Source organism: Equus przewalskii, chromosome 15, assembly GCF_037783145.1.
Source record: "Equus przewalskii isolate Varuska chromosome 15, EquPr2, whole genome shotgun sequence".
Classification (NCBI taxonomy): Eukaryota; Metazoa; Chordata; class Mammalia; order Perissodactyla; family Equidae; genus Equus; species Equus przewalskii.
This window is the reverse complement of record NC_091845.1, coordinates 52,436,682-52,449,233: the sequence shown is the minus strand read 5'-3', so window position 1 is coordinate 52,449,233 and position 12,552 is coordinate 52,436,682. Positions and strand designations below refer to the sequence as shown.

Here is a 12,552-nt window from a genome sequence, read left to right as displayed (position 1 = left end):
TCTTCCTTAAATGCTGATGAAGTATCCTATAATTGTAATGAATATGCATGCCATGATATATGGCTAATAACAAAAAACAAGTTAATAATTACAAATACGGACTACTATGCAAACTATTTCCTAAAAGGCCAGGAAAAGGGAAAAAAATATTAGTCCATTAATAAGTCAAGAACTTCATTTGAAATTCAGCCCATGCCTGAATTACACAGTGTGTGAAAATTACACGTCTTCTATTTTGTATTAAGGACCAATCTCACAGTCACATTTTTCCCTAAGAAGTATACATAATGCCATTTTATATTAAACCCTTCCCTATTTGTTCTTCTCTATTTTTATATTTTCGTCTATAAGCTTAATTTTTTTTCTATTTTTAGAGGTGGTCAATATTAGATCAAAATATTCATCATTATAACTTGACCTCACTATTTATACTGAGTAGTATAACTCAAAGACACAAAGATACAATTGGCAATTTACTGGATTTATATAGCATTATCTGAGAAACATAACTATGCTTCAATGCAATGAGCAGTAATTTATAAAAGCTGTGTCAGTAAGTTTTCTTTTCACTTATAAAAAAATTCCATACCCTATACATTAATATTTAAAGGGTTAGTTTTGGAATAAATAAAGTTTATCCAATCTGTTATTTCTATGTGTCTAAGACCTCTCAAGTCAAGTGGAAACCCACTGGAATTATATTAATGTCTCTTTTTCTAAGAATGGGAATCTGCAAACACAAACCATGATGAACAATCACTCTTTTACTACCTTGGAGATAAAGTATTCTGTGATGTATTGGTAGGAGAAGTAAGAGGACTGGACCAGTTGGCTGGTGAACGTGGTGTCGGTCTTGTCAAAGGACTCCCCATGGAACCCTGATGGAGGGAGTCAAATAAATATTAACATATGACAGCTAAGTTCAACTAAAAGGCTCTTAAGGAAGTATACAATCAAGAAGTAGAAAACCATGAACAAGTCATATTTACAGGTCAATATTTTAAATATTCAAGTACTTATCTCAGAAACCATCCCCACTGGTTTCTGTGGGGAAAAACTTTCTCCCCATTCAGAAATCTAACTCTTTAGTCTTTTTTTGTTCTCTTCACCTACTTCCTGCTCTCAAATATTATCAACATCTTCTTCCTCAAAGATTCAACAAGATCCCAAACTAACAACTTTAAATTAGCTTCTTGTTCTGGGCCAATTTCCTTCCTCCGACCATTACAAATGTTCAAGTTTTCTCTCTCGAGTTTGCTTTACAAATGATTTTCACAAAGATACCAAAGGAGTAAAATCTGGTCATATTATTAATTTGCCTCTCTCTTAAGATATAATGAAATAATCTCTTCTCCTTTTAAAAAGATAACTGACTTTGGTCCAAAGAAACTGTTCTCAGATTGTTTTTAGCCCTCAGATTTTTACCTTAAGTCTGCCATAAGTGCATCTACTTTCTCCTTTATTGATTATCAAAGGTCTTTCTCTGTTCGTCTTTTTAAAACTTAAGTTCAATTCTTTAGGCATATTATGTAAATGATTCCATATCATTTATATATATGAGCGTGTGTATATATATATATACACACATATATATATATTACACTGTAATGTTTCATTTACTCAGATCTTACTTCCACAAAACAAAATCCTGTATATCCAAGCAACTGTTGATCTTCAAGCCTGTAATTATTAAATGTGAACACATCTTTTAAGCACTACTCTCTTCAGACCCTGGAATATTATTTGTTAACCCCGGAATAAGTCATCCCTTCTAGTCCTTAAGTAAGGATTGGTTCATCTAAAGGGTATCCTAATTCTAATGGTTGCAAATCTGATGCCTCATCTAAATTCTGCTCACTTTTCATTTTCCTTGTTCATACTTTGGCCACCATTCACCACCACCCTAATATATACCAAATTATAATATAAACACAATAGTCCATGGACTCTATTTTTACCAGGACAATATTTAATTCTCCTCAGGAAATACTGTCCAATGCAGATGCAAAAATTATATACTAGGGTCAAAAGTTTACTTCATGTAATTGTTGTTCAACCACCCATCACAGTATACAACAGCCAAGAAAATAAGAGAAAAATACCTGGGTTCCATTCCCAGTATTTCGAAGGTGATTATGAAGAAGCTTGGTAGCACCATCTTGAAAGGTTTTTGGTAAAGCTCCTAATAACATTGTAAACTCTGGGGTATTGAGTTCAAATAAGGAAATCAGCACTGACTGTGCTGCCTAGAAAACAAAGACATTCAAGAAGTAGATGAATACATTTTGGTTACTCAAAGGAGACTATTTTCTTCACTTAACCTTTCTGTTCAATAGCCCAAGGCCATCTTTCCCAGGGAAAAAGAAGATATTCTCATATGCTTTCCAATTTCTTTTTTGGAAGAATAAAAAATAATATTTGACTACCATTTAGTTTTTGAAGGTAAAAAGGGAATACGAAAAGTATAATGAATACGACTTAACAATCAATGCAAAAGTTAACCAGACAGGTTCCAGAGTTACTCTATCAATATATCCTTCTGGTTCAGTTTTCCTAATAAATGATTACAAGGAGGAGGAAGGATGAAAATAAGGAAGTATATTCCTAAGCTATACAAGGCCCATCCAGAGCAACTTAGGATTTAATTTTCGTTTTATTAATGTGTGATTCTTAAATTAACTAGCTGAATCTAGTGTTCCCTCAAGCAGTTAATCTAACAAATCTACAATTTAAAGCTAAAACTAGTCTAATGCTTTTGTGGAAATGGAAACAAAACAAAGCTTACTCAGATCAGTTAAGAAAACTTATAAATTTCCTCCTTTCTTCTAAAGTTATTAAAAGCCAGACTTTGAAATTCAGATTACACAGAAACAACGGAGAAAGAAACCCAAATCGTTCACCATCACAGCTTGTATCCAAATGTGCACATGTTGCTCTGGACCTTTTCTGACCCCACTCTACGAAAACCTAAGTGTTCTATGTTTATGTCATCTAAATATACAACAGTAGGGGAATGGTTAAATTATGTTACATTGGAACAATGGCATACTACACAACACAGCCTTGAAAGACAACACAGCTTTATACATGGAGAAATCAGACGACTATTATACACTGCTGAAGGAAAAACATTATAAAACAAGTTATAGGGGCTGGCCCCGTGGCCGAGTGGTTAAGTTCGCGCGCTCCGCTGCAGACGGCCCAGTGTTTCATTGGTTCGAATCCTGGGCGCGGACATGGCACTGCTCATCAAACCAAGCTGAGGCAGCATCCCACATGCCACAACTAGAAGGACCCACAACGAAGAATATACAACTATGTACCGGGGGGCTTTGGGGAGAAAAAGGAAAAAAATAAAATCTTAAAAAAAAAACCAAAAAACAAGTTATAAGCCCATTTTGTTAAAAACAACAAAGTATATATTGAGAGGCTGTGTACACTGACATGTTAATAGTACTTAAATAAAGCTATTTGCATTTTGAAACAAAATTTTATGATTCTGTGTTTTTTTGGAACTACAACATGGAGAGGGCCTAAATGTTAATTTGAGCAAAGGAATTAATGATTTTTAAGGTAGACTTTATTCCATCTAGAGTTTATTTTGGTGTATGAGATTCAGCTTTATTTTCCCCCTAGAGACAGACAGCTCAACTGTTCTACAATTATTTATCAATGAGTGTATCCTTTCCTCATGACTTGAAGTAACACCCTTATCATGAACTAATCTCCTGTATAAACCTAAGTGTCTCTGGACCTTCCTTTATGTTCCATTGATCTATTTGTCTATTCCTGCATTAAATAATACAGGTTTAAATCGCATGATTTAAATTGCAATAGTTTTAGTATATTTTGATGAAGTCCTTCAATTCTGTTAAGTTTATAGTTTAATGTCACATTTGCTTTATCAGATACATGTCATATTTATTTTAAAATATTTTTTCAAGTCTTCAAGTAAAAGTAATAGATACTTATTATGGATTTAAAAACAAAACTGTTTTAGAAAAGGTTTTATAATTTTCAATTCCCCTGTTCAGCTCTCCAGAATTCCTCTTTGTAATACCTGTTTTTTCCTAATAGTTAGGCATTCAGAGGCTCATATATTACTTGATTTATCAGCTTGAGACATTTTCTAGTGATTTCTTACTACAATAGATGAAAACAGGATCCTTTCGATATCAGTCCTACCCCTTTTACCCTCTTCTCCCTTACATAATATAGCAACAGTGCATTTTATTAGCCAGTGTAATTTTTTAAAAACATAAATCAGATCATCTCTCTCCCTTGCTTAAAACATGTCAAAGGTTTTCTTCAGTCACATCGGTATTCTGTATCTTGGAATATCCACAATTCTTAATTTTGATGAAATCCAGTTTACCTATTTTTCCTTTTATCGTTTCTGATTTGGTAGCATATCTTGCCAAATCCAAGGTCATGAAGATTGATCCCCGTTTTCTTTTAAGAGTTTCACAGTTTAGCTTTTACACTTAAGTCTTTGATCCACTTGAGTTAAATTTTTGCATATGGTATGAGCTAAGGGTTCAAATGAATTCTTTTGCATGTGGCTATTTAGTTATCCCAGCACGATTTGTTGAAAAGACTATTTCTCTATTGAATGGTCTTGGCACCTTTGTGGAAACTCAGTCAGCCATAGACACCTAGGTTTATTTCTGGACTCTGAATTCTATTCCACTGATCTTTATGTCTACCCTTATGCCAATCCTATACTGTCTTGATTACTGTTGCTTTCTACTACATTTTGAAATCAGGAAGTGTAAAGTCCTTCTATTTTGTTCTTTCTCACGATTCTTTTGGCTATATGGGTCCCCTGCAATTCCATATGAATTCTGGAATCAGCTTGTCAATTTCTACAAGGCCAGCTGGGATTTTGACAGGGATTACATTGAATGTGTAGATCACTTTGGGGAGTACTGCCATCCTAATAAGTCTTCTGATCCACGAACATTGGGTATTTTTCCATTTATTTAAATCTTCTTTAATTTCTTTCAAAATTGTTTTGTAGTTTCTACTACAAATTTTGCATTTTGTTAAATTTATTCCTAAGCATTTTAATCTTTTGGATGCTATTTTAAATGGAATTGTTTTCTTAATTTCATTTTGGATTGTTTCTTGTAAGTGTTTAGAAATGCAGCTGATTTTTGTATACTGATTTTGTATCCTGTAATTTTGTTGACCTTATTAGTTCTAATAGTTTTTTCGTGATTCCTTAGAATTTTCTATATGTTAAGATCATATCATTTACAAACAGAAATAGTTTTACTTCTTCCTTTCCAATCTGGATGCCTTTTATTTATTTTTTATTTTGCCTAACTGTCCAAGTACAACATTGAATAGAAATGATGAGAGCAGATATCATTGTCTTGTTCCTGATTTTAGGGAGAAAGCATCCAGTCTTTTACTGTTAAGTATGATATTAGCTGTGGAGACTTGTAGATACCCTCTACTGGGTTGAGCAAGTTTCTTTCCATTACTAGTTTTTTTTTTTTTTTAAATCATAAAAGGATATTAGGGGCCAGCCCGGCGGTCCCGCGGTTAAGTGCGCACGTTCCGCTTCAGTGGCCCAGTGGTTTGGATCCCGGGTGCGCACATGGCACCACTTGGCACTCCATGCTGTGGTAGGCATCCCACATATAAAGTAGAGGAAGATGGGCATGGATGTTAGCGCAGGGCCAGTCTTCCTCAGCAAAAAGAGGACTGGCAGGAGTTAGCTCAGGGCTAATCTTCCTCAAAAAAAAAAAGGACATTAGATTTTGCCAGATGCCTATTCCATTGAGATGATAATGTGGTTTTCGTCTTTTTACTATTGATATGGTATATTAATAGATTTTCAGATGTTAATTCAATCTTGCATTCCTGGGATAAATCCCACTTGGACATGGTGTATAATTCTCTTCTATATACTGCAGGATTTGTTTTACCAAGGATTAAAAATGTCCGTATTCATAAGATATTGGTCTGTAGTGGGTTTTTCTTGTGGTGTCTTTCTGGTTTTGGTATCAAGGTAAAACTGCTCTCATAGAATGAGCTGGGAAGTGTTCCTTCCTCTTCTGTTTTCTGGAAGAGTTTGTGAAGAACTGGTACTAATGTTTGACAGAATGCACCAGGGAAGCCATCTGAGCCTAGGCTTCTTTTTGTGGGTAGTTTTTTGCTTATTAAGTCAATCTCTTTTCTTGTTCTATTCACATGTCTATGTCTTGAGTCAATTTTGATAGTTTGTGCCTTTCTGGGAATTTGTCCATTTCCTCTAAGTTAACTAATTTATTGGCATACAATTATTCATAGTATTCCTTTATAAGCCTTTTCCCTTTTTTTGGTGAGGAAGATTGGCCCTGAGCTAACATCTATTGCCAATTTTCCTCTTTTTGCTTGAGGAAGACTGTTGCTGAGCTAACATCTGTGTCAATCTTCCTCTATTTTGTATGTGAGATGCTGCTACAGCATGGCTAGATGAGTAGTGTGTAGGTCTGTGCCCAGGATCTGAGCCTGCGAACCCCGGGCCACTTAAGTGGACCACACGAACTTAACCACTGCACCACTGGGCTGGCCCTTCCTTTTTATTTCTGTAAGGTTAGTAGTAGTATTCCCTCTTTCATTTCTAATTCTAATAATTTGAGTCTTCTCTCTTTTTTTTTCTTGTTGAATCTAGCTAAAAGTTTGTCAATTTTGTTGAATGTTTTTAAAGAACCAACTTTTGGTTTCCATGAAACCAAAAATTTTTCTCTATTTTTTTCTATTATCTATTTCACTAATTTCTGTTTTAATCTCGATTATGTCTTTCTGCTTACTTTAGGTTTAGTTTGCTCTTTTTTTTCCAGTGTCATAAGGTGGTAAATTAGGTTATTGGTTTGATATCTTTCTTCCTTTTTTATTATGGGCATTAACAGATATAAATTTCCCTCTAAGCACTGCTCTAGCTATATCCCATAAGTCTTGGCATATCATGTTTTCATTTTCATTCATCTCAATGTATTTTCCAATTTCCCCCTTGATTTCTTCTTTGATCCACTGGTGATTTAGAAGTATGTTGCTTAACTTTCACATATTTGTGAGTTCTCCAAATTTCTTTCTGTTATTGATTTCTAATTTCATTCCACTGTGGTCAGAGAACATAACTTGTATTATTTTTATCCTTTAAAAAAAACTATTGAGGTTTGATTCATGGCCTGGTATATGGTCTATCCTGGAGAATGTTTCATGGGTACCTGAGAAGAATGTATATTCTGCTGTTGTGGGGTGAAGTGTTTACCAGTAGATAAAGGTCACAAAATTTATATTTTATGCACACCTTTGCAGCAAATATTGAAGAAAATGATTCCTTAAGGAAGAGAGTAGAGAGCTACATAAAGGATGCAAGAAATAAATGATTAGGAGTGAAGAGAAGTCTCAGGAAGACAGTGAAGAGAACAGATGGTCTAGGAAGGAGCTCCCCAGAAAATAAATATGTTTTCGAACATATGTAAAATATTAGCCACAGGTATGTGGCAGAGATGTTGAAAATATGAATAGATATTTATAAAACTAAAAAAACACAGGTGAATGAAAAACAAGGCAAATTATTAACACCAAGATAAATAAAGCTTCTATAAGAAAGGAGGCAGTAATAAACCACTTGGTATAGGAGTGACTAGTTCCACAGTGAAAATGTGTCTTTTCTGTTGATTACCAACAATTGATTCACAAATCTTTTGAAGGTTATGGGGAAAGGTAGAGGAAAGGATGTCGGACTGGTATGGGAAAGCTAAGTCCTCATTTACCAAAGTAGATAGACACACACATAACGACTAAACTTTTATCAATAGGTCAATAGACAATGCCTAAAATTGACAAATCAAGAAATAGTGTAAGTTCTTATTTGAAATACATAGGTAAATTCAAGGGGAAAGATTGGGAATATTTTGAATGTTTATGAGATTAGAGGTTGCAAGGATTACAGCAAGGACAGCTATTTTTGATTCTAACTTTTAAAATTATACTCATATTAATTGGATAAAATTTAACATAATTAAAAAGAGAAGATTTTAAAAAAAGGCTACATATCACCAAAGCTAACTGGTAATGTCCTGAAAATATTAGCTTCCTTCACTGGCAATCCAAAATGACTGCTTTTTTCCCCCTAATTTATCTCTTAAATCTTATATTAAAACATACCTTCCGAACATCCGAACTTTTGGGTTCTGTTGTCCAAGTGATGACCCGAGACACTGCCAGGCGAGTTTCACTGGAATTTATAAAATCTCCTGGATCCATCTGTTTGGCCAGAGTTTCTATGTATTTAAGGATAGCAACTTTCACCTGTAGAGGTAAGCACAATGAGAGAGGACAATCAGATGCTCACTGAGAGTCACTGAGAACACTTCAGAAACAATTACGTGATTATTTTTGACAAATAGAAAATGAAAAAACATCAACAACAAAAAAGAAATTACACAGCCACCTACCTACCTGAGGTACAAGTATACGATAATGTGGATTTTTGTTTTTCACACATGGCAGAACTTTTAAGTCCTAGGCATTTCATTCCCTGTATTTGAACAACTGCTTAAGACTTGACAAGCTTAATACACTTCTTGTGTATAAGCTTTCAGAGCTTACAGCTGACTCTTGTCTAGACTCCCTGGGAACCAGTCTTTATCAATTGAGTGTAATCTAGCTCTTGGGGAAATGAACCAAAGTATTTTGGAAATAAGGTATTGTAAATCAAGAGGGTAATTAAGGCAGGCAATAGAAGTTTTTTGTCAAACATACTCTTAAGATTCACACAATGAGATCAGGTTCCTTAATACGTCCATCAACAGCTAGAATTACCTTCCAAAGGAAGTGTCACAAAAAAGTTTACACGAGCACCACTGGAGAAAAGACAACACTGATTTGCATGAAAGAGTCATCATATGTGGGTTTTTTTGGATGTGTAGGTGCATGGTGGGTAGGTGTGTGGTGGGATGCAGGCTTCAAAAGCAGCAAGATGTAGGGCAAAGCACAGACACTTATTCCGTAGACTTGGCCTTTTTTGTCCTTATGGGAAGCCACTGTTAAATTATCTCCCTTCTCTCAGGTATGTTGGGGCAGAAAAAAAGGTTGAGAACCACTGTTTTTAAAGTCACATCTTCTAACATTCTAGGATTTCTGAATAATTGTTCTCTAAGACTTTATCAGTGCACTTTAGAAATGACAGGGCATAGTTCACAGTCTTTGGATATAGCAGATGGTAAACACCTATTAAATTCTGATTTGCTGAGTCAGAAAAAGCAAGGTTTAAATGTATGATTAAAACAGCAACTTCGAAAAAACATTGCCAAAGATTAAGGTAGTCAGTTTTTCTACGTTCTTTTCCCCCTTATTATTGATCTTAATGTCATTTGTCTCATTCAGTCTAAATAAGGTCTCTAGAAAGTACCATGCTAAGTTAATCTTACAGGAAGTAAAATATTAAAATAAGGTTCTGACTCTTGTATATTTTCCCCTTTCTGCTTCCAGTGAAAAAAAAAAAAAGGAAGGGATAAAATTCCATTCTTCATTTCATAACGAATGGATTTTAAGAAGCAACTATAACTTTGAGAAATGTATTAAAAAACAAGAGTTAACCATCAGCCATCCTGGGTAAAATGTACAGCAGAGAGGGAAAGAGACCTATAGTTAATTTTGCAGTAGCAGGCCCAATTAAATTAAGCAGCACATAATACTCTGGATTCTTGAATCCTTGTCACCTCTCAGTGTGACTGGCTGAAAGGTGACTATAGTAAATCAAAGAATAAACGTCAATATATTTGGTTTTCAATTTGCCACCATTAACAATTAAATATATTTATTTGCATTATCTGAGATTCAATTAGTGCAGTGTCTTGGCAATTTATAGAGGCATGCAAAATTTTAAAGGGGTTTCACAGAATAGGTGTGTTTACTATACCAATGGGCAAAATAACCACAATACACATAGAATCATTTGAAAGTTTACATTTTAGTAGGATATTTCACAAGGATATATACATAGTCTGTAATTTTAATAACACAAACATGCATTCTTCTTCAGAGAAGGCAAAATAATCTAGCTGCTAAGGTAATTCTACAACATGTTTGTGAAACCCGGAAAAAGAGGTCACCAAAAACTAAATTTATTTCTTAAAATATTACTTACTTAAATAAAATCACTCTGTATTGCCATTTCCCCCTATTCTATTGCTTTCTTTCTGACATTTAATCACATGCCACTCCGTAACAGAGAGAGAATTTTATACAAACACCCCTCTTTTACCTGATAGATCCATCATTTTTTTCTTTTCTTTTTTTTTAAAAGATTGGCACCTGAGCTAACATCTGTTGCCAATCATCTTCTCTTTTCTTTTTTTCTTCTTCTTCTTCTCCCCAAAGCCCCTCAATACATAGTTGTATATTCTAGTTGTAGGGTCTTCTGGTTGTGCTATGTGGGATGCCACCTCAGCATGGCCTGATGAGCTGCGCGACGTCCGCGCCCAGAATCTGAACCAGTGAAACCCTGGGCTGCTGAAGCAGAACCTGTGAACTTAACCACTCAGCCACAGGGCCAGCCTCCATCATTTTTTCAATAAAGAATTTTTATTGATCTCATACTCAAGTTTTCTATGTTTTTCTATAACCTGTTAAGTTTTTTATTCTTAATCCTATCACTCATCTGAAAGTTACTTTTATTTTTGGCATGAAGTATGGATGGCTCCAGTATAACTTCTCCTTGCTATCCTAAAATATCAATTTAAAGCTGAAAAGTGATGTTCCCCTAGAGCTTTGTGTATGTGTGTACATATGTAACACAGAATATCATTATATATAATATAGAATAGGCTATATAACATATAATATATAGTATAATATATATATAATGTAAAAGCCACAGATACACACACACATATACATACACGGCTTTTAGAGAAACAGTCCGTAGTTCCAGTCTTCAGCATAATGTTTTCCAACAGAAAAGCTAATTTTAAGTTCTCTGTTTTCCATTTCCCTCTTCCCTTTGTCTTTCTCTTCAGACCTTAGCAAATTTATTCTCTCCCTCAACTCACCTAACACCCTTCTTTCCTTTTTTTTGTTTTTTCTGCTTTATCTCCCCAAATCCCCCCTGGTACATAGTTATATATCTTAGTTGCAGGTCCTCCTAGTTGTGGCATGTGGGACACCGCCTCAACGTGGCCTGAGGAGCAGTGCCATGTCCACACCCAGGATCCAAACCAGCAAAACCCTGGGCTGCCACAGCGGAGCACGTGAACTTCACCACCTGGCCATGGGGCCAGCCCCTTATCACCCTTATTTCTTAAGCTAATGGTATATATCTCCATTTCCACTGGCGCATGAAATATACATTTTCAACAGCTCTTGAATACCTACTACTGGCACCTAAGTCATAACCCTTGTTACAGTTTACAGCTTAATAATAACGACACAACATTATAAGTTTTATATGCTTAGAAATGCTTATTACAGTGGCTTGAACAAAGAATGAGTTCAAAAATATTTATCAATAACATCAAGTAAATTATTCTTCTTCTGCAGGTCACTTTTCAGAATCAAAACAGACAGAACCCCTTTCACAAAGCAGCTCTGAGAAAATTACACTATGTTGAGTATAAGTCAACCCTGGTAAGAAACATAATTGTGATTTAAAGGCAAAATCATATTCAGAAACTTAAAAGGAAAATCAGTCCTGGGGAGTAATGCTTGTGGAAATATATATCGTGCAGAATAGAGCAGAAAAATATAAGGCTTGTAAATGCACATATGCTTGTTATTTCCCTGACTTTAATCTCATTTAATAAAATGCGCTAAGAAAGATCTTTAGTAAAGAATTCAAGTGCTCTTTTTTTATATGAAATTATTTTTTATGTTCATTAATAATGACTTTTAATTACAAATTGGAATCTACTTAGTTTTCACATAAATTAACTGGGAAATGTGTGCTAATAACAATTGAGAAGGTTGATCTTCATTCTAAATTTTATGCACACATCAGAAGTATCACATTGCAAAAAGAAAAGAAGTTACCATTTCAAGGAGAACTGGAGAATAGCACTGAGATTAAAAAATTTTGTTTACTAAAATAAATATAGGTAAAAAACTGACATTTCACCCAAAATATCTACTCAAACTCCTAAACTTAAAAAAAAAGTATTGGGAAATCACAAACATAAAATTAGGTAAGACTTTATAAAGCGAGTTTGCATTACCAGCTTAGGGTTAGATGGCCATACTCGTGTTGCCTTCTAAATGTATATCCCCCATAAGCTTCTCTAAAGGATAGCCTGGCATTCGAATAACATTTGAAATCAAATATGTGCATGCTTAAAAGGCTTACAAAGGTTAGTACTGAATACAGATGCATACAAACATTATCTGAAACACTGCAGAGTTTGTAAAGAGAGTTAAGAAAAGAAATAATGCAGATTAAAACAAAAACAAAAAAACCTTGGAGCTCCAAAAAGAGTGAAGTTGGTCCCGAAGTGCTGGCTTGACTGTCTGAAAGTTTATAAAAACAAAATCCACTGATTGAACAGCTTCTCATGTGAC

At 34.7% G+C, this 12,552-nt stretch overlaps 1 protein-coding gene across 50 annotated transcripts in view; it reads right to left on the bottom strand.

Annotated features, from left to right (window-relative positions):
* CLASP2 (cytoplasmic linker associated protein 2) overlaps positions 1-12,552 on the bottom strand; it is a 163,715-nt gene that overhangs the window by 18,559 nt on the left and 132,604 nt on the right. For 25 of the 50 annotated variants that reach the window (XM_070575816.1, XM_070575823.1, XM_070575819.1 and 22 more), the window contains 4 exons: positions 12,451-12,501; positions 8,167-8,310; positions 2,103-2,246; positions 772-878 (listed from right to left, as the gene is read on the bottom strand). In XM_070575816.1, coding sequence (XP_070431917.1) covers positions 772-878; positions 2,103-2,246; positions 8,167-8,310; positions 12,451-12,501 — 446 coding nt within the window. The remainder of the gene's footprint in view (positions 1-771; positions 879-2,102; positions 2,247-8,166; positions 8,311-12,450; positions 12,502-12,552) is intronic. The other 25 variants (XM_070575821.1, XM_070575825.1, XM_070575829.1 and 22 more) reach the window with 1 other exon arrangement.